The sequence below is a fragment of the Drosophila pseudoobscura genome, chromosome 2 (genome assembly GCF_009870125.1).
Source record: "Drosophila pseudoobscura strain MV-25-SWS-2005 chromosome 2, UCI_Dpse_MV25, whole genome shotgun sequence".
Taxonomy (NCBI): Eukaryota; Metazoa; Arthropoda; class Insecta; order Diptera; family Drosophilidae; genus Drosophila; species Drosophila pseudoobscura.
The window spans coordinates 15,896,175-15,918,403 of NC_046679.1; the positions used below are offsets into that span (position 1 = coordinate 15,896,175).

The 22,229-nt window shown below is 45.8% G+C and overlaps 3 protein-coding genes across 4 annotated transcripts; 2 read left to right on the plus strand and 1 right to left on the minus strand.

The window, feature by feature from the left end:
* Nucleotides 1–178: 178 nt before the first annotated feature.
* On the minus strand, nt 179–7,737 carry LOC117183344 (uncharacterized). 2 transcript variants are annotated; one of them, XM_033376997.1, is made up of 3 exons: nt 7,474–7,737; nt 956–1,105; nt 179–897 (listed from the first exon to the last, which is right to left on the minus strand). In XM_033376997.1, the coding sequence occupies exons 2-3, from the start codon at nt 1,023–1,025 to the stop codon at nt 512–514; spliced, it is 456 nt and encodes a 151-aa protein (XP_033232888.1). In that variant the 5' UTR covers nt 1,026–1,105; nt 7,474–7,737; the 3' UTR covers nt 179–511. The 2 variants fall into 2 exon arrangements, with proteins under 2 accessions (XP_033232888.1, XP_033232887.1); XM_033376996.1 differs by lacking the exon at nt 7,474–7,737 and having other exon boundaries at nt 956–1,222.
* Noa36 (zinc finger protein 330 homolog Noa36) lies at nt 1,635–2,860 on the plus strand. The gene is made up of 2 exons (XM_001358859.4): nt 1,635–2,201; nt 2,270–2,860. The coding sequence occupies exons 1-2, from the start codon at nt 1,710–1,712 to the stop codon at nt 2,714–2,716; spliced, it is 939 nt and encodes a 312-aa protein (XP_001358896.2). The 5' UTR covers nt 1,635–1,709; the 3' UTR covers nt 2,717–2,860.
* Nucleotides 7,738–17,166: 9,429 nt separating the features above from the next.
* Nucleotides 17,167–21,506, plus strand: fkh (fork head). Its single transcript, XM_033383049.1, is given in 1 exon segment — nt 17,167–21,506. A coding segment is annotated over 1 exon segment (1,983 nt). The 5' UTR covers nt 17,167–18,066; the 3' UTR covers nt 20,050–21,506.
* The last annotated feature ends 723 nt before the right edge of the window (nt 21,507–22,229 follow it).

The window sequence follows — 22,229 nt, forward strand, 5'->3', positions numbered from 1 at the left end:
GACCTTAAATATGCAATAGAGAACCTGCCGGATATTGCATTTGAGGTTCAACGCGACCAAGCTGCGGATGAAGATGGAGCGAAAAGACTCTGGACGAGTGTGCCAGGTTACCACTACCACAATGCATTCTACAAGGACAAATGTGTAGTTGGCGTGTATTAACATATAAAGAAATGAATTAAGTGGAAATTGTTTTGGCTTAAATCTTATTTTAGACACAATCAAAATCAGTAGTACATCATCCCCTTCGGCCAAGCGCCAGACCTTACACAAGCGCAGAGCTAACGGGAATAGCCACGCCTTCGGTTTGGAGGAGAAGCGTTTCCGATCCGACAACAACAACGACAATAATCAGGCGGAGCAGCAACAACCGGCAGCTGCCGGGGTAGACGTCAGTCCACCATCCGAAGCATCCGAGGACTCCGACGACTCGGGCGTCAGTTGGGATGAGCTGAGCTCAGTGCCGCCGTGTCCGATTCCTCTCGCCGCAATATCAACAATAGCAACGAAATCAACGCAGATTAAATCCACGAAGCGGATCCCAATACCATGCGTCGCCACCTTTCTTTCGGGCTGCCCCTGCAGCAGCAGGACGCTCTATGTCCTGCTCTGCGGGCACCAGTCCTTCCCCTTTGGCAAGCTCCGATTTTTCTGCCGGATCCACTCCAACATTTGTTGCGCTTCGTATTTGGATAGTGTCGTAGATAAGCTTGAAAAGAAGCGCGAGTATGATGGGCCCAGCCAGGACCCCCACCCAGTGGGCGCAGTGGGAAGTCCAGACGACGATGACCGGTGGCTCAGGGGTCGGTGGCTGGAAATATCTGTATGCCTTCAGGCCGACTTTTTCCACATCCGCAATACACTCAGAAATCATCTTACAGGAATGCAGTTTTTTCGCTATTCGGAAAAAAAACTCCTATGATTCGAATTAAACTGTTTTCAATTGAAATCGCACCTCTGGAAAGAACACCAAGAGCTCCCTGAGGCTCTGATCCGTTCGACACGAAGACACTGCATCCCGTCATTAAATGAAGACGAAATTTCGTTAACTGGAACTAACAATTTTGAACGAAAAAATATATAATTTCCGCTTTATTTTAGACCCCTGTGGAAAAAGGTGACAACTTAAATTTAGGAAATTGAAACAATCGAATGAAATTATGAGTTCAGAGTTGAGTGTCTCAGCTAGCTAGATCAGGGATCGGGATCAGGATATTTGTACAGAAAACTATTCAAATGCATGCATATGTCAAAACCATATCAATCTGAGAACATGTATTTACGTTTTAAAAACAATTTGAACAATATCTTCATATGAAATTACCGAAATCGGGTATACACGCATCATATCTTCATATTGCGACTGTTTTTTTTAAACTATTTTGTTTAAACCTTAATTTAGCCAAAATACAATAAAAGCCAGTGTTAAGAATAAAACAGTAAAGTAGAAAATTGATTCATTAATCGGGTAAAATTATGTGGGCAGAAATAAATGTTCTATATAGCTGGGAATATTCGACGGAAGATAAAAATTAAGGAATATGTAAAATAGAACGTGAGTTCGTCAGTATATTTACGGTATATTTTTTAAGTTGAGACAGTATATTTTGAAATATTTTTGAGGGTCGGACGGTTTTTTTTTACCGATAAATCAGCGGTCACACTGCCAGTCAGTTTTTTGTCACAAATAATTTTCGTAAAAATAAAAAATGCCGAAAAAGAAGACTGGACAGCGTAAAAAGGCTGAAAAGCAGAAGCTACGCCTCAAAGAGATTCGCACCCGAGAAACTCCGCTGGCCGATGTGCCCTGCAATGCGCCGATGGACTGCGACAAGTGCGAGAAGAAGCAAAAATCTAGGGCGTTCTGCTACTTCTGCCAGAGTCTACAGCGGCTGCCGATCTGTGCCCAATGCGGAAAGATCAAGTGCATGCTGAAGACGGGCGATTGCGTGGTGAAGCATCCCGGCGTGTACACCACCGGCATGGGCATGGTGGGTGCGATTTGCGATTTCTGCGAGGCCTGGGTGTGCCACGGCCGCAAGTGCTTGACCAGCCATGCCTGCACGTGCCCATTGCAGAACGCCGTCTGCTTGGAGTGCGAACGTGGCGTTTGGGAGCACGGTGGGCGCATCTTCAAGTGCTCCTTCTGCGATGGTTTCCTGTGCGAGGACGATCAGTTCGAGCATCAAGCCAGTTGTCAGGTTAGTCCATAATGCAAGTCCATTAATCAATTTCTCCATTGACTAAACTGAAAATTTTCGTCTGCCAGGTGCTGGAGTCGGAGAACTACAAGTGCCAATCGTGTAACCGCTTGGGACAGTACTCGTGCCTGCGCTGCAAGACGTGCTACTGCGAGGATCATGTGCGCCGCAAGGGATTCAAATACGACAAGAACAAGGCCATTCCCTGTCCCAAGTGCAACTACGATACGTCCGTCACCAAGGATCTGAGCATGTCGACGCGTTCGCACAAGTTTGGCCGCCAACAGCAAGGTGGTAGTGATGACGAGGAGGGCTATGGAGGCTACTATGGCGGCGCTAGTGGCAGTGGCTACTACGGTGGCGGTGCCAGTGGCGGTTACGGCGACGACGATGATGATGATGAGTCTGATGACGATTACGACGATGACGACGAAGATGAGGATGATGACGAAGATGAAGAGTCAAGCGCCAGCGAGGTCGAGAAAGATGCAGCCGATAAGAAAACCACAAAATAAGATCTGTAAAACAGACAAATATTTTGATGTGCTTTTTTCCCCCTCACATGGCCTGTTATTGACCCATTTAATCAGTTTTTGGCTGTGTAATTGTTGGACCTGTAATGCAATAGTGAAATAAATTCAGTTGTCGAAACAAAAAAATTCAGACTGTACTCCCAGAGATGGCAACAGGCTGCACCTGGCCCAAAACCAACCTTGTATCTTTTTGTGGCATCAGTCGAATGCAACAAGCTCCAAGTTGGCTCTCGGCCAATTGGCCAATTGGGATGGCTCCTGCTCCATTTATACAGGGAGCAGGAGTAAAAGGATGGCTGCTGTAATCAGGCAGCTGTGCCGTGCTAAGGGTACGCACATGATGATGGCGATGCCAGCGGCGCTGCCGGCAACGACGCTGGCTGACTCTGTTGATAGACTCATCCATCTCCAATCCACTTACGAACGCAAATATTTACACAATTTACTCGAAAACGGAGGTATGAGCATATAATATTTCCAAAAACGATGGCAAACACACACGCACACATCCACCACACGCACTCCAGCACAGATACCACGCACACACAGACACAAATTTGGGAACATTTGGCAAATGTTTGGCAGCAGTTAAGTTAGGCAGAACAGAGCACAACATCAGGGAAAGCAGCAGAAGAGGATAGGATAGAGGACCAACCAGAACCCCATCATCATCAGGCATTGCAAATCGATGATAAGACTGAGAGAGAGAGAGAAAACAGAGCAGGAGAGGAGCATAAGCATAGTTCTTCTGCATATGAATGAAATCATATTGTATGTGCCGTTACTTATATACATACATACATTATGTACATATATTCCTGTGCGGGTGCGTGGGTGAGTGGGAAGGCAAATCAACTGTGTACATAATACAGATTAGTATGAGAGAGGATATGGGATGCACATGTAAAAACATGCACAGTAAATACAGTGATGACTCAATGGATTGTACTCAAAGAAACCGAAAGTACTTATTCCATTTGTATGAGGTATAAAGATTGTAGAAACATAAGAATAACATAGAAATTTGTAACATATACAATAATAACAACAACAATAAATACAATAATAGGCTGCTTTTTGGCAATCAGCTAATCGCTAATCTGCGCCGAATAAGTGCCTTTCTCTGAAGATCTGATCAAAACTAACATACAAATTAAATTATGTCTTCAATAGCTGTACGAGCCCATGATTGTATCAAAGTTTTTTAGTTTGTTTGATAGAAATTACCCAAAGATAGTGATTAATACTTTTAAAATGAATCTGTTCACTGCGGCAAAAGGTGCATCTGCAATTAGTAGAGTTTTGGTTGAATATTACGATTTTAATAGTTGTGTAAAATGAAAAAAGACTGTAAGAATTGGTTTGCTATATAAATCATAGGTGTTTTCTTTTCGATTTGTGTGTATTCCCTGCAATATTAAATTTAACCAATTGTTCGCTCTATCGAGCGTTAACTGTTTCCACATACCGATGGCACAGATCAGGTCCAGCTTAAATATAATGGCTGCCTGCCAGCACTTTGTGTGTGTATTTCAATCAAAATGGCTAGGCCCAATGTCCAAGTCAGGGCTACTCAACGAAATTAGAAATGCCATTGGGCGTGGGGTGGATGTCGATGATGACGATGGGGGCGCTCCGCAACTGAATCTCTGGCGCGGTGAGAGTGAGGAGTAGAATTGTTTTGGACACTGGTCTGTGGTGGTCACTGCCAAACATCAATAATAATTCCATAAATGTAATCAGAGAGAGGCAAACAAGGGCCGAGTCAAGTCACTGTGATTGAGCTCTTAATTGCACTGCGATATTAATCCTTGAGCCATTCATCTCACCCCCTATGGTCGCATCCTTTTGGCCACTTCCCATCATGATGACCATTTTCATTAGATGGAGTGCATTCTCAATTACCAGATGGAGGGTCCCGGACTGAGCTAACCATCAAGAGTTTAAAGTCCCACAGAGATCAGGGTTCATACTAGCAGCATTTCTGGGAACTCTCTTTAGGGACGAGAATCACTTCCGATCGGCATTATCGCTTGCTTATTTATGCAATGCCAATATTTTGGTTGCGCGAAGTCAAGCCATAACAAAAATAGAGTCCGGGCCGGGTTCAGGATTAGGTGGGAAAATCCTTGGGACTATCCGAAAAACACGTGGAAAAGTCAAAAAGTCCGGCTTATGGTCAAACGCAATTAGCGTTAATTACAACGGAAAACAGCCTGAACAACAGATTCCCATTGCCAGGCTGCAGCATCCTTCTGGAAAAGGACCTGCTTCGGCTGCAGCTCCTGCTCCTGGTCCTGGTCCTGGTCCTGCTCCCACCACTCCACCCCCATTGCGGACACTTGAAGTTTAATTTAATTTTTTCTTGCGGCTGCCGTAACGTCGTTTGCTTCAAGTGATTGCGCCATGGGATTGGCTATAGGATGGGTGGAAGAATGGCTGACACCCATCCTGGGCGTGGAGTGGAGTGCCTGATGCGGCATAGTTTCTAACGTCATCATCAACATCATCCACATCGACAGCACCATCGACAAGCGCTCGTCAGGGCTGGTGCCGGTGCCGGTGCCGCAACTTGCGATGATTGATGGTGCGTAATTTGGAAAATTAGAAGCGTCCGGAAAGGACAGATAGGCCAGCCAGGATACGCAGTAAAGGGGTGGCTCCGCTCTGCTCGGCTCCGTTTTCCCTCCCATTTTTTCTTTTATTCTATTTTTTTTGGCCTTTGCTAATGTTGTTGGCACAACAAGGTGTGTCCTGGTCCTGGTTGCCGGCCTAGTAGCCACTGCCACTGCCACCGCCACTGCCGCGTGTCCTGCCGCCGCTCGACGCTTGCGGGCGCGTGCAGAGCCCTACAACAAAGTTGCGCGTGGTTATTAGAAAACAATTTAATTAAATATTCACTTGAAGTACAACAACAACAGCCGCAGCAAAAAGAGAGGAAAATAGCGTTGGGAGAGGCCTCGCTTTCCCATCATACAGTAAAGAGCTCAAACAATGCCCATCAATATTAAACGATGTTGCTCGCTGTCCATTTAGAGCGCTGCTCCAGTTCCTCGCAAGCGTCGTCCTTGTTCTTGCTGTTGTTTTTAGTCGTCGTCCTCGCTGGCCCGTGATGTAATGTGAGAAAGTTTTTCGACTGTGGGTGTGTGAGTGCGTGTGTGTGTGTGTGGTCGAGGGTCTGTGGAATGGGGATAAGGATACGGAAAGCAAGCTGGAGCCAGGGAACGCCTTTGATCTGGTTTGAAGTTGGACAGAACCCATGAAAATCTATGGATCAAAGCTTGGGAAAGTGTTATGTTCTCAGTTGTCTTACGGTCTAGGAATGTTCTGTAGTGTGTTCCCTGAGTATAGAAAGTATTAAATTCCGATAAAAGTTTCTTTAGAAAGCATAAAAAGGGAACTTTCTGTACCCTCTAGAATAGTGGAGGAGGAGTTTCTTTATATCTTTTAGAGTTCTTTCCACAAATAAAACTACATATCCCCTGTACAAATTTGCATAGAATTTCTCTTTTCCAAAGCCAAGAATGTGCCTAAGTCCGGAGAGTGATTACTGCAGAAGTCATTCAACAAACGCTCTACCCGTACACCCAAACTTAGATCATTAGAAAGTCCCTCTATCTCTTAGGTGCAACAAAGCCTTCACCTCACACAAAAGCGGTTACAAAGTCATCTATTTCCAATTGTGCCCAGAAAGGAGCTTTAGCCTGGCATGTGGCACTGCACCCGCACAACAGGGGGCAGCCAGCAACCAGGACACCGATGCCCAGAGCCTTGTGCTCACCCGCACAACCAGCTGAGAAGTCAGCGTAGGACAAAGGGAAAGTCGTTGGCTGTCTAATTGCATCAGCGACGCTTCCCTGGCCACGCGACCAGTGTGTCTCACCTGCAATTAAACTGTCACATTAGGAACGGGAGGAACGGGAGGTACGGGGGGAACGGGCATGCATCCCATGGAATGGATTCTCACCTTAATGCAAAGTGATGACGCAGCTCGAAAAGCGATTCCAAATACAATCGGGAGCAGGGCAGGGCAGTGCAGGGCAGCGCCGGGGGAGGACTGAGTAACAATTGAGGGCCACGTGTCGGGCAGGACTGAAAGTTGGGCCCAAAAGCAAGAGGCAGGGACCTTCCACCAACCGAAAGTTTTGCTTAGGGATTAGCCGCAGCTCAGAGCGTGTCGTGGATGCGAATGTTGGCTGGTGGTTTCTGCCCATACCAATGCCAATGCCAATGCCAATGCCTAGACCTGCTTTCCACCCATTGTGTTTGCTTACAGTTACAGCAACAGCTACAGCTACAGCCAACTAATGAAAGCAAATCTCCGCATTAATTTCAAACGAATTTGTTTTGATGCCGTGATAAGCCGTCAACCGGCAACCGGCATACGACTGTCGACGATGTATGTACATCATACCAAACGGAACAAAAAACAAACTACGAAAAGCGTTTGCCATTTGGGCGACTGCCGGCTGATCCCACTGAGCCGTGCTCCATCCCCTGCACCCGTTCCCCGGCCCGGTTTTGATTTCTGTCAATAGCCCGGCGGGCCGCCACTTGAGCGTCGAGACGAGGCTCAGCTTTGGCATCGAATGAAACTGAATTTTGCAATGCGCCCGAGGGGATCCTGGCTGGAAGCATACACACACACGCGCGCGCGCTTTGCATTACAATTGCCGAGCGGGCACCACACCCCCACGACCTACGCCCACGGCCAACTACAGTTATTAACCTCTACTTACACTGCTCCGCAGGGTTTATGCTTCACGATTGCTTGACAAGTGTATTCCAGAACTGTAGAGGGTTGATTGGGATCAGACTTCTTCACGGCATGTGAAGATGGTGTTGAAATAAATTTGAGATTTGATTGAATTTTAACATTCCAATATCCATCCGCAAGTACTACAATAATAGTGCATGTGTTTGTGGCAAAGGAGTATTCCAGAATTTATAGTACAAGACAAGATACTTCCATAGATCATCTTTAGCACTTCTAGTTTTAAGGGTGCATACATTCAAAACTAATTGAAATTTGACATTTTCATCGATGTGCTCTGCTCTATTTTCATTTGTATTCATGTATACTTGTTAGATACTGTGATGACCAGTGTACTTTCGCTCGAGGCTAAGTGTGTAATTAAAGTAGTTGCGGTTTATTATGACGATGGCGATGGCGAGGGCGATGTCGAGGATGATGATGATGATGATGGTGATTATGCTGACCTGCACTTGTCGTGAAGCACCGGCCTGGGAAGTACTGGCCTGGGAATCTATTTGTACATCCCTCTACAAGTCCTCGCCGCGTGCTCTGCACGTGAGCCTGACCAATGATAATGATCTCACATGCAAGTGCCATCAAACGAACTGTGAGAGCGTCTTTTCATGGGCTAAACAATCAACGATTCGACATCGTCGATTGTGTATACGGCTAAATTATTTATTGTCAACAATGGAGCATTTATATATGCCAGAATATGGCGTATATTGTCCGTACAGTACATGTCGTCAGTATATCGTTCCAATGTCAAGATTAATCGCCAGCTGTGCGACGAGGTTAGCGGACAGGTAACATCAGCTACCCGACAAATCAACTCTTACCCCAGCTCCAGAGCAGAGAAGGAGTCCGATTCCGAGTCCGAGTCAGACTTCTATATAAAATGAAATATTATGCCAGTCTTTATTGTGGAAAAAATATTTCAAGTTCGGCAGCTTGTCAAGTGGCACTTGTCGTCAGTTGAACGTCACGGCGTTCGGCCACTTTGTCAATTCAAGTGAAATTTTTATTAATTTCGTTTTTAAACTGCATCACCGAGACACACACACACACAAGCGTGTGACAGATATATCCATATATATTAAATGCTCTTGATACACGTTCTCATCAATGAGAGTTTTTGTGTGTTAATGCTAACAAATTGCCGGCGATTCGTCAGCTCTCATCAGTCCCAGTTCCCTAAAAATCATCACCATCCACATACCCAGGCACAGGCACAGGCACAGGCACTGGCTTTGGCACTGGGACTGGCGGTGCCTTTGTGTGGTGTCTCTGCTGTGTGACCTGTATCCTTAATTCTTCGCCTGGTCTTAGCCGCTCTTTTCTGGCCATTGGCCCTTCCCTTGCTTTGTTGCCAATTGACAGTTGTAAATGTTTGTTGTAAATTGTGCTTTAAAGGTGCTAATAGAGTGCCACCGCCGTGCGCGTTTTCCCAACTTCTTCTGTTTTGTTTTTGTTTTATGTTTTATGTTTTTCTGATTTTTTTTATTTTTTGATTGAGTTGCCCCACAGAAAATCAATGAACTCTTCTGGCTGCCATCTACAAGATACAACCTTTTTATGATGCTTTTGCTCGCCGCTTGGCTTGAGTTCTCTTTGATTTCGCACCGACCAAAGGCGAGTGGAGTGAATCACAAGAACTTCACACCGTCTTTCGATTAGGAGGAGGAGTACGGCATAGTATGGTATGGTATGGTATCGCATGGAATGCTGCAGTAGCTGGCAAATGCAAACTATTTATGAAGTGTTGCGGTCCACAGTCTGGGAATCTTTGTTTGTCTAGCAAATTATTGTGGCATTTTGAGAATGCCTTCATGAGTTAATCTATATATGTACATATAGCCAAGGGTGTACCCAGGGGGTGGCAGAGGGGGTCAGCTGCCACCACTTGAGCATTCTTATTAGAAATATGGATTTTGCTGCATTGATTTGGTATTGTTTTCCGAGTCAATCCTTCTAAATACATGTAACATTATCATCTTACGCGTAAAACTCACGCATGGAAAGGAATCCGGCCGTATCGTTGTGTATCCTATAGCTGCTTCCTTTGCTGAAGTTTCTCTTCTGGTTTTCACTCTCTTTTTTATTGATTGAAACCAACTTTCGGTTGTTTGCTCTAGATGTCATTGACTTTCTAGCTGTGACTTTGGTGCAGCCAAGTGTAACGATTATAGGCAGCAGCCACGAAAACAAACACACCTTCAGAGCCTTGTCAAAAAGGCACAACATACATATGTATGTACATTCATATATTTTATATTGCACCAAATTATTGTTAACTGACTGCCTTCCATATTTTGGCCATTATTAAATTAACGCTTTGCCTGTTTGCTGCGTCATCACTGAGGGCCAGGAAGGGAATCGGAATCGGAGGTGGAGTTGGAGATGGAGCTGGTTGACTGTCCTGCCCGTTATGCGTCGAAGGATGTTACGACGGTTACAGTCACTGCCACAAAGTCAGAGCCAGAGTCAACGTCAGCGTCAGCGAGCGAGAGCGAGAGAGAGACTCTGGCTAACAAGGGTGCCGCATGTCCAGTTGAAATGCCAATGACTTGCCATTTTCAATGGCACTTGGCACGTCAGCGGCACGTCACGTCATGCGTATGGCCAACCAGGAGGAGACTCACCCAGAGACAGACACAGACACAGACCCAGAGACAGAACCGCAACCAGATGTGTGACCCATAGAGCAGAGATATCCAAAACTCTGTTATCAATCGAAATCGATGACGGACCACACACGAAGCGGCAGTATGCGGTGCTGCTTTTAACAACTCCATGGCACATCACACATTCTTATCAGCTGAGGGACATGGTCTCTGGGCCTGAGCCGAAGTCTGACCCACAGATGATCCTCCTCATAAAGACGATGATGATGATGACTCTTACAAACTGGATGAAGACAACCTTTAAGCCCTGAGCTGGAGCTGTAGCTGGAGCCGTGTGTGGGGCTGGCTGTCTGGCTGTCTGGCTGGCCGGTTGACTGGTTGACTGGCTGCTTGTTGGATGCGCACGCATCATCGTGTAAGCGCCACTTATGTCACTTGTGCCGTTGATGTAGAGATGGAGCCAGCCTCCATTGGAGCACATTCGAGCACTCACCACATGCTGCAGCTCCAAGTCCAACTCCAACTCCAAGTCTGACTCCAACTCCAACTCGTTTCCATCTTCCAGCTCCAGTTTCTACTATGCGCTGCCGTGTTGTTGCTACTTCATAATGTGCTGGGTCTTGATGGGATTAACACAAACGGCCAACACATCTCAAGCACCTAAAGCTGTGTGCCAGTTTGCTTTTTACATAGTCATCACCATGATCAACAGCTATGCGGCCGGTGCTGGTGCTGGTGCTGCTTCTCTTCAGGTGTCCAAAGTCTGCATCTCTTCAGCATCAGCATCAGCTTCAACATCAGCATCTCCGCTTTATCTTCAGCTTAGCTCCAGTCTCGTAGCGATCTCTGGGCTGTCTGCCTTGGCTGAAGAGCTAATTTTCGTGTCAGCCCCGGCAAAAGTTTATGAATGATAGCCAGAAGAAAACGCCAGAAACCAGAAACCGGTATTCAAATTTGTATTTTTATTTATTTTATATTTTACCGATTCCCTTGCCTAAATCTCGTTGTAAATTGATTAATGCCTTCGGAGTTAGCTCCACAGCTCCCCTCGTCGTACTGGTCATCATCATTGTCATTGTTTTCGGAAGTAATTAAGACCCAATCGGGCGGACTGAGCAAATAAAACTTCAATCATATTTGCTTTGGCGTTTCGACACTCCAAAAATCACAACGCATTGCGATAAGTCCCAGTGCCAGGCCCAGTTCCAGTGTCAGTCTCAGTCTCAGTCCCCAATCTGATACGATACCTACCGGGTGGAGTCCACGTCCTCCCCCTTATACTAGTGCGAGTACTCGTAAATATACATCTATCTGAGATAGCGACCCAAAGCTTGTAAATCAATAAACTACCGAAAAGTTAAGCTTACATACAATACAACACCGCACTTAACCATCCATATCCCCGAATGTGACATATTCCGCTCTACAACAATTAATTGAATTGTTTGTTCCAACATGTGTAGATACAAATGTATCTCTGCGGCTGTATCTGTATCTGTTTCTGGTTCTGCTTCTGGAAGTGGAAGTGGAACTTCGCTCCGTGTGAACATGGCCGGCCACTCAATAACATGAGCATGAAGCACGATAACAATAATTTTTTCGACAATTTGACAGCTTTTCGGCTGCCGCTACGGCTCGTCATTGGCTTCTGGTCCCAAACCCATGCCCAGGCCTGAGCCCTGGCATATTGTTAGATAGACAGATAGATAGATAAAAAATAGGTGTATTTTTTTTATAAAACTTGCCGCAGTCTCGTTGTCGCCAGATACGGCTGCCACAACAAAAGTGCCACTAAAGTCCAGGCCCATAGCTGGAAAGTTAATTTTTCAGGCAACGAATACTTAATTAGCAGCCATGTGCTAACTTCCAAGAGTCCGAGCATTTTGTGAGCAGAGAACAGATAGAAACGAATCTCGAAAACATTCTTTCGCATGATCAATTTGGGCAAACCTCTGTGTGGAGGTGCTGGCTCTCAATAGTACGAGTACGAGTACGATATCCATGGACTGGTTTTTTGTGGGAGAGAACCGGCTTTTGGGCTTCTAATCAAGTAAACCATTTCAATTGATTTAAGCGAAATAGATAGTTTGGAAAATACCATCCAAATATGCTAAATGGGGATAATGAATTTAAGGGAAAACAAACCCAAAATGTGTTCAAGTTCGATGTATTGTTTATTTACTTCTTCAATCATTCTTTCTTCGTAACTGTACATTTTTCTACGTACCACTTTGAAAGTCCCAACCCCAATATTAGATTTAATTTTGGTCCTTTCTATAAGTAATTTTCCCATTTCTACGCATCGCCAAACTGACCGTAACGTCTTTAGTGCTTCTTCCACAAACGAAGGGGAGCAACAGTTTTTTTTTTAATTAAAAGAATAAAACTAGTTGTTGTCTTGGGGGCCCAGAGCCAGAGGAAATAAGGTCGCCTCGCCAGTGTCTTAATATCATTGCTTTCGCGTGTTTGCACATAGATAAAAGGCACAGAGACTTTATAGCCAACCGCAGCGAAATAGATAAAAGTGGCAAAATTCAAGCAAAAACCACGACTAGGCTGTGATTTAAGCGGTATCTAGTGTCGTGGAACCGACCCCGATAAGGCACGCACTCCGCCGAAATGCGACAAACTCCGGCGGAGGGCGACCTTCACTGCTGCAGCGCTAAAGTCTTGACTTGGCTCGCCCTTGTAAAAGTGCAGTTTTTTGAGCATACAGACGAGGCGGCAAAGGAAAATGTGAATCATGGCGATGGCGATGGCGACGGCGACGGCTGACGCGCCAAAACTGATAAGAAAACAAAGAAAATCACATGTGAAAGTAGGGAAAACGGAAATTCTCTGTGTCGAGATGAGTTCAGGGGCAAAGGTACGATGAGTACGCCGGCAAACATTCGGCGGATAGATTGTGGAACGGAAATGAAACACCTACGCAAATAATGCAGGCGATGAGCAGACACGGGCGCAAACAAGCCACATCCTAATTTAGATAAGAGCCGCCAGTCCATATATTCCAGCATCCCATGCCAGAATTCCGGAGCACCGTTTTATGGCTCTGAAGAAAGTAATCGGAACCCTGCCCATGTCCCTGTCCGCCACCCTTCATGGGTTGGCTGCCCTCTGTCCAACGCGCTCTAATTAATGCAAGACCGCGGCATCGGCATCGGCATCCCGTTCGCTCTTTCCTTTACCCTTTGGAAACTGCTCTAGTTTCGGTGTCACCTTTTGGCCGGGTGTGTACGTTGCTGTATCAGTGCGGCGAGTACGAGTATCTGCGGATGCTGGTCTCGGCTGTGCTGCGGTTCGCCGGGGCATTGTCTGCGTGGCAGGGGCAGCCATAAAATTGGCATTGTTGTATTGTTGTCTACGGTAAACACGCGCGCAATGCGGTCGTAAAACAAAAGACGCTTTTATGGTTACGCTCATTACGGCACACGCAACACAGAGACGCTAAAGATATAGATACATATTGTAGATACAGAACCATTCAGACAACGGCTAGCATATACAAGATATCCCAAATACTACTATATATGTAGGTTGGAAAACTACACTTCAGAGAACACTCAATCATATTTCATGAGAATTCTGAAATAAATTAATCACTAATTTGTTAAAAAGAACCGAAACAAGATTTCAAATTTAGGTAAAACCTGTTAGTCAATATAGAAAGTAATATTACTTAACTGATGCTTAGGAAATGATAAAAAAATATTCCGCCTTCATTTCGTTGTATCGGCGGCTTATTTTGTAGCTATTTTGCCCGTTAAGTTCTCACCTGGAAAGAATTGGTTTGGAACAAAAATCAAAAACTAACAGGATTTCGCTCAAAGGACCCACAAGATATCCGGGAACCAGCCTCCAAATGAAATCACGTGCCATCGATTTAGTTGCAAAAATCGTAAGCAAATATCATAAAAAGTATAGATCTCTGGGGGTTTGTTTGTCCCAGATATTAGAATGGTGCGATCTTCTTCTGTTGGGGCAAATGATTAAACAATCACTAATGAGTACCGATAATTGGGCTAAGCCAAAAAAATGAGCAGAAAGAAAAACAATTTAACCGACATTGATGCTCCCTATGCGCTGTCCGCCGATTCCGTTGATTCCGATTTGTATGCGGACAGGCCAACGAGTGGGCAAAGTATTTTAATTTGTGTGAAAATATTGAACAAACAAATAAATCAACAATCACAAATAATAACAATAAAAATAAATATAATACAGATACAGATACAGATACGGATACATGCCAAGCGGCAGCGGCAGGCAGACAGCAGACGTCATCTATCTGAGAAATGTTGGTCAAATGCTTTTATAGATATAAATATATTTATGTATGGGTTTCTGTAAAGTCATTGCCACATGGCGCATGCGTCACAGAAATGAAATGCTTAAAACAAACAAAAAGCGCAGCATTTTAATGTAATATCAACAACAAAATCAAAACATCGCTGGGAAAAAGTAGTAAAGTCAATATTTTCCATAAATGCACTGCGGGGATGCTGCGCTAGAGCTGGGGCTGGGGCTGGGGCTAATTAAAAAGTTTGAGCAGGATTTAGACCCGATTTGCCATCCGAGTGCAGCCGAACCCGCACTGTATCAAATCGTGCCGTTGCAAAACCCAATCCAACCCTAGTGAAACCGAACTGAATGGAACCCCCATACGTACAACCTACAGTGGCGCGCTTTTAAAGCAAATAAATAAATAGATAAATGACTAAAAGGTAAATAAATACGAGTACACATTTATGTACATTTATTTTTGGACTGCTGGCATTACTACGAGTATTTGCCAAGAGTCTACGCCAAAAAAGTCTACCGTACGGATATACTCGTATATAATTATAAAAGCGTGATGCGCTTCTGCCACTCTATAGCACACACAACACACACAAACGCACACACAATCATTAATGATCCACAGCCACTTGAACGGCCTGTGAAATACAATAAAAGTGATTAGAAGTGCACATAAAGATACTCCTATATGCACATATATATTGTACATAAAGTATATTCCAAGATGTTTGATGACAATGGTGCTGATGTGATATAGATATTGGAGTGCCGTGAACAAATTTGTAAACAAATTTGTATCTCTACGACTAAACACATTTATGTACCTGTGTGAGTGATTAAATTAAGCCATAGATGATTATGGGGGAGTTATTCGTAAATCTGGTAATGCATATAAAAACAATGTACCTTTTTATTGTTTTTTGAAAGATCATACTTAATATGTGTATAATATGCCCGAACCTTACCATATTTATACATCTACATATATGAGTTTGTATGCATTTCATTAAAATACGAGAAACATAGATACGATATATTCTCACTAAAATAGGATTTTCGATCTTCCGGAAATAAGATTGCTTAAGTCAATGTTTGATTGAAATATTAATAGAATGAAGAGCAGAAATATTGAATAGCTCAATATTATCTACATACATATATGGTGGTTTGTTATTATTTGTTCCAAAATGTCAACATAGGTTAGGGGTCCCGTCCCGTCCCTCATTGAGTATCATAAAGGAGAAATCATATTTTAATCTAGACTATTAGCAAAACAGAACGGAACGGAAAATTCTTCGTGACAACATGGGAAATGAGGAATTTCCGCCAATATCTGAATCTTCAGGTAGATCTCAATTGAGTACATCGTTTCATTGAGAAAGGAAACAAACAATTCGTTTATGGCTGCAATAATGAGCCTCTCACACACTCATGGATACTGGCACACACACCCGTACATCACACAGATACACACACTCACTCTCATATACATATGCATAAGTAGAGACACTGGCACACTTGGCTGGGTGAAAGGGTTAAGAGCGGAATGGAATGCACAATGGAAGGCGTCAAGCGGCGTACGGTGTATCACGGAACCCGTTCCGAGTCTTCTTTATAACCGAAATTAAAATGCGTTTTATCCGCGGCCATAAAACAGAAGAACTCCCTAGCCTGTCTACCAGGAAGTATTCCACATCCACGCGCTCTTTTGCATCATTTGCATCAATGAATGGTCCAGACTTAAGTTTCAGTTTCCATCACCAGGTAGTAGACATCCGCTGGAGGATGGGTCTGGGTATGAGGCCAGAACTGGGTCACTTTCGCAATGACTTGCCAAAAAGGAAAGATGCGCTCTGCTGATGCTTCTGCTGCTGTTGCTGCCGCTCGCGATGCCTCGAATGCCATGCCACGAATGTGAATGAGAATGAATGAGAGTGACATTGGCATACCTTAACCTCAAATGTGCAGAGGGTCTAAAAAACGAACGAATGAGCAAAAAAAAAAGAAACAGCAGACACACACATACACACACACATATGTATTATTAATGTCTTCTTTGGGAGCCAAAAGGCGTTCTTTTTTGTTCTCTGGCAAAACATAGAGCGTCGTATGCATCGTCTCGCAGTACTCAGAGTCGATGTAGTAGGAGTCGAGTCTCTCAACCAAACCCCAGACGAAATCGCGCTCGGAGCAGAAGACCCCTGTTTCAATCGGAGTCGGAGTCGGAGTACCAGTCGTAGTCGCTTTTTTTGCGGATGAGCGTGCGAGTGGAAGCGGGAGCGAGCGATTATTGATCGCATTAGGGGAAAATCGTTAACTGTAACATGGCGTCGCTCAGGTCCAGGCCCGGGCCCTGGCATTAGGCGCTATCTGTGTATGTGTGTGTGTGTGTGTTAGTATGAGTGTATGAGTGCGATGCAGCTGCTCCATATCGCATGAGAGGGCGTTTCTCGCTCTTTCGCTGCTTACGTTGGCCACGCCCCGTCCGACTATCAGTTGTCGTGGCAACCCGCGTCCGCTAACTGCTCTGTTGATCCAAGAGCCGCGTTCCGGCCAATGCGCTTGCGCCGCTCCGAGCGGTGTGTGCGTAAGAGAGCGAGAGCCTGTCATTGGCAAGGCCTCAGCAAGCGACGGTGGTTGTAGTTGTAGTTGTTTCGGGGTGTGTCTGTGTGTGTGTGCTGGCCTCTGGGCCGTGGGTGAGAACGAGTCAGAGTTGTTGCTGCCACTGCCACACACTGCTGTCGACGTCGACGCTGGCATCGGCATCGGCACTTGAGCGCGGCTCGAACAATATTTGTTGGCAGCAAGCGCAAGCCAAATAGTAGACAAGCGTTCCCCTCTGCAAACAGTCACATTCAAGAGCTCAAGCCAAAGAGACACTCGAGCGGACCAGCAGCAGCGGCAGCAGCAGACTCAACCTCAGCATCAGCTACAGCTACAGCTACAGCTCCATCTCTAGATACAGCCACAGCCACAGCCAGCAGCCAGCAGCAGTTCTCAGCCTCATCCACAGCTTCAGTGGCCAAAAGCCAGCTAACAATTCACGTTCCACGTTCGTGCGTCGGTTTTTGTTGCGGCGCGGCGCAGAGCTCTGAGCAGCGGACAAAAAGAGAATTATAGTATTACAAAAAATAGAGCCATATTTGCCACGTTATTATATTGCCAAATTTGCTTAAGGCATCAGGCGGGCCGGTCCACACAAATAAATTAATCAAAGTGTTTAGTGCACAAACAAAGCCAAATCTCAACAAAAAGAAAGAAAAGCTAAAACCCAAAACCAACAACCGACAACCCACAACAGAGAGTAGAACTTTGAAGAAAGTGTCAAGTGCAGTGCACCACCCAAAAACATGCCACAAATAATTATCACATCAATAAATGCAGTGATAGTGCATTGAACAAAAGATAATATATCATCAAATAATATAAAACAAAAGCCCGATCGCAGATCGCAGAGCGAAAATTATCGGGAAAATTCGGCAAACCCAGCTATAGAACTTTTTTAATTTTCCGTTTTTTGTGCGCGTCCCTTGAACGCGTCAAACTTTCCCTCGCTTCTCCTGGGGACAGTGCGTCCGAAAGCCGGCAACATAACGGCGCAACTATTGAACAGCTTTCTGAAGGGTAGCCCCCACCAGACCACCATTGACATCATGCAGAAGCTCTACGCGGAGCCGCCGCCCAGCAGCGGCGCTCCGGTGAGCATGTCCTCTGGGGGCCCGCCGCCGAGTGGCCCTCCGCCCTCCAGCATCAACAACAACCCGAACCCCACCTCGAACGGCGGCAGCATGAGCCCGCTGGCCAGATCCGCCTACACAATGAACAGCATGGGAATCCCGGTGGGTGGCATGTCCTCGGTATCTCCCCAGGCGGCGGCCACCTTCGGCTCCAGTGTCCTCGACTCGGCGGCGGTGGCCAGCATGACCGGCAGCATGGGAGCGGCGGCTATGAATTCGATGGGCGGCAACTGCATGACCCCCAGCTCCATGAGTTACGCGAGCATGGGCTCTCCACTCGGGAACATGGGCGGCTGCATGGCCATGTCAGCGGCTAGCATGTCGGCGGCGGGCCTAAGCGGCAACTACGGTCCGATGCCGCCTGGATCGCGGGAAATGGAGACTGGCTCCCCCAACTCGCTGGGCAGATCGCGTGTGGACAAGCCGACGACCTACAGACGCAGCTACACGCACGCCAAGCCGCCGTACAGCTACATCTCCCTGATCACGATGGCCATACAGAATAATCCGACGCGGATGCTCACTCTGTCGGAGATTTACCAGTTCATCATGGACCTGTTCCCCTTCTACAGGCAGAACCAGCAGCGCTGGCAAAACTCCATCCGGCACTCGCTGAGCTTCAACGACTGCTTCGTGAAGATTCCGCGGACGCCTGATAAGCCTGGCAAGGGATCCTTCTGGACACTGCATCCCGACTCCGGGAATATGTTCGAGAACGGATGCTACTTGCGGCGCCAGAAGCGTTTCAAGGACGAGAAGAAGGAGGCCATTCGGCAGCTGCACAAGAGTCCGTCGCACAGCAGCCTGGAGGCGACCAGTCCGGGAAAGAAGGACCACGAGGACTCGCACCACATGCACCACCATCACCACAGTCGACTGGAGCACCACCAGCACCACAAGGAAGCGGGCGGAGCGTCTCTGGCCGGGGTGAATGTATTGAGTGCGGCGCACAGCAAGGATGCCGAGGCCCTGGCAATGCTCCATGCCAACGCGGAGCTCTGCCTGGGACAGCAGCCACAGCACGTGCCGACGCACCACCACCACCAGCACCACCAGCTGCAGCAGGAGGAGCTGTCGGCCATGATGGCCAACCGGTGCCACCCGTCGCTGATCAGCGACTACCACTCGTCGATGCATCCACTGAAACAGGAGCCCTCAGGCTACACTCCCTCCAGCCACCCATTCTCCATCAATCGCCTGCTGCCCACAGAGTCCAAGGCGGACATCAAGATGTACGATATGAGCCAGTACGCCGGTTACAACGCCCTCAGCCCGCTGACCAACTCACACGCTGCCTTAGGCCAGGACTCGTACTACCAGAGCCTCGGCTACCACGCGCCCGCCGGCACTACGAGCTTGTGACACCACCAGTACCCCTTAGCTTAAGGGCGCGCGGAGCAGATGCTGCGCTCGCAGCAGCAGCAGCACTTGCAGCAGCACCACCAGCAGCAGCAGGCGGCGCAGCAACTGACATCCGCTTCAAATACCACACCAACCACAGCACCCAAGGCCAGCAGCAAGTCAGGATCGGGTTCGGGTTCAGGCTCCGGATCGGGCTCAGGCTCAGGCTCGGGATCAGTCTCCGCATCGGCATTGGCCACTGCCTCAGCATCGGTCGTTAATTACTCCCAGAAGCTGCAGCAGCAGCAACAGCAGCAACAACAGCAGCAGCAGCAACACCAACAGCATCAGCAACAGCTGTTGCACAGCCAGCTCTCGGCGGAGCTGCAGGAGGACTCCTCGAACATCACCAGCGACCTCAGCGAGGAGCAACTGCAGCACCAGGCGGCACAGCAGCAGTACAACAATTACCAGCAGTACGCGGCGGCCGCCAGCTACCGGAACTGGAATCACAGCCTCACGTTCAATGGAGCCGCCGCCCTGCAGAACCTCCTGTAGCCCTGGCCCCGCACAAGCGGCGGCTTTGTGGCACCCAAGGGCATGGGCATGGGCCTGTCAATTAGCGAGTGCAGTTCCACTGGCTTTTAGCACCTGGGCGCATCCTTTGAGCACGTGAGTAGCCAGCCAGCCAGGGTTAGGCTCGAGATCAGGTTCGGGCCCACACACTTGTACATAGACCCATCGAACCCTACTACTGCTAGCACTGTCTTAGCCTTTGCCTTTATGTTTTTTCCTTTCCTTTCCAATACCCGGTGTATCGTTCTGTTGGGGAATCCAAGAAACAAGAAAAAAGTGATGTAGTTGTAAGTGCAGCGATCGGGGGCAGCAATCCAATGTGGCTGCCCCCGTGCTCTAAGAACTTTTGTTAAAATTTTATGTTCTTTTGCTAATACAAAAATATAATTCCGTGCCATTTGTTTTCGTTGTCGAAGCAAGCAATAACAATCAAAGCGGTTAAAACTACAAATTTAAACATTTTAAATGTAACACAGAGAAAGAGAGGGAGAGAGATGGTAGGGATACTATCCTTAGGGAGAGAGAGTGAGCTTAGCGGGATCGTGTGTAATGTTCTGTCAGAAACGCTAAAACTAAACTAAAATGTCCCAAATAGAAGCGCAAATACAAATACTAAGTGAAACCTTTATCCAAAGGCAATCGAATTCGAATCGCAAATGATCAAAAACCAAAAAACTAAGCCCTATATCATCATATATTCAGCAGTCCAGCAAAAACACCCTAAGAATCTTCAAAATACAACAAGAAATCTGGCCATGCATAGGAAACGTCACGTCTTATACTATATAATTTATGAAAAATTGTCATTTATATACACACATACGAGAATATCCACGGATCGGGTATGTGCAGATATATCAGACTTCATTTACATTTACATTGTGTGTCTTCTGTTGTTGTACGAATTCGTTAGGCTTAGGCATTTTTGTAAATAATCTATAAATAGTACGTATTCCTAAGAGAGAGAACCCATCCCCCCACTAAAACCAAACTGTCAGCCCCCTCCACCAACAACAATTTTAAACTAACTTGAGAATTAATCAAATTGTATGAAACTATGCCACACCCTCACAATCACACAAACACACACACATGAAATAAAATTAAACATATATAAATATTGTATAGCATTTAACATTTAATTAGCATAAATAACGAAGGCAGCACGCAAAAACAGAAAAATGGTAAAAGCATAAAAAAAGAAAAGAATATGAGAATGCAATTATTATTCAATAATTTTTAATATTAGTTATATTGTGCGTAAAGTATGAAAAAATTATAAAAAAGACACATTTTTACATTGAGCTAAGCTAATTAATTAAACTTGATAAAAAAAATAGTTTAAATATGAAAAAAACACACTGAAACAAATGAAATTTATTGTAAAATAAACACAATATGAAATTCAATAAATGTCAAAGCAAGAATTAAAATCCAAACTCTAAAGCTAGTTAAAATTAATACTATTATAAATCATGCAAAACAAAAACAACAGCAACAAACCGACTATTTTAATGTTTGAAATACATGAAAAAAGTAAAAAAAAAATTATAAATTAGTTTTAATTTCCCAGGCAATCAAAGCAATACCTACCTTTGTTGACATAAACAACTGACCTCCAACAATCATTTCTATATTGATTGGGCTGGTCTCCGTCTCCCGGTCCTATCTACGGGCATGGTATCGATGCAGCAAATTGAACGACCGATAGTGGTTCCGAGAGGTGTCATCCCTATCTTATCGCTACCCAGATGCAGAGTGCAGTTTTTCCCAGTTTTCCGTTGTTTTCCGTTGATAAACCCCGCTCTTATCGCCCTGCACTCATAAATTGCAACGGAACAAGAAGGTAAACAGCCACGTCCCAGACCTGACTAACCCATCTCAACCCAACCCCAGTTTCAGTCCCAGTCCCAGTCCCAGTCATACTTCCAGTCACCTATCCCTCTTCTTTTGGTTCTGTTCTGTTTGCTTTCTAGTAATATAAAGAGAGGAATATACGATACGATACCCTATCATGGACCTTATCTCTGTTATATGTATATATGTATGTATATACTCCGACAACTACAGCCTGATCAGTCGCATTTCCCCCCTGGTAGGGCGACAGTTACAACCTATCCAACGTTGATTATCATCGGTGTGATTCATTTGAAAGAATCTAT

Excerpts from the sequence above, each read along its gene's own strand:
- LOC117183344 (XM_033376997.1), bottom strand. The coding sequence starts at position 1,025 with ATGACGGGATGCAGTGTCTTCGTGTCGAACGGATCAGAGCCTCAGGGA. Across the intron at positions 898-955 it reads TCTTGGTGTTCTTTCCAGAG|CGAAAAAACTGCATTCCTGT; the intron begins GTGCGATTTCAA and ends TTTTCCGAATAG.
- Noa36 (XM_001358859.4), top strand. The coding sequence starts at position 1,710 with ATGCCGAAAAAGAAGACTGGACAGCGTAAAAAGGCTGAAAAGCAGAAG. Across the intron at positions 2,202-2,269 it reads AGCATCAAGCCAGTTGTCAG|GTGCTGGAGTCGGAGAACTA; the intron begins GTTAGTCCATAA and ends TTCGTCTGCCAG.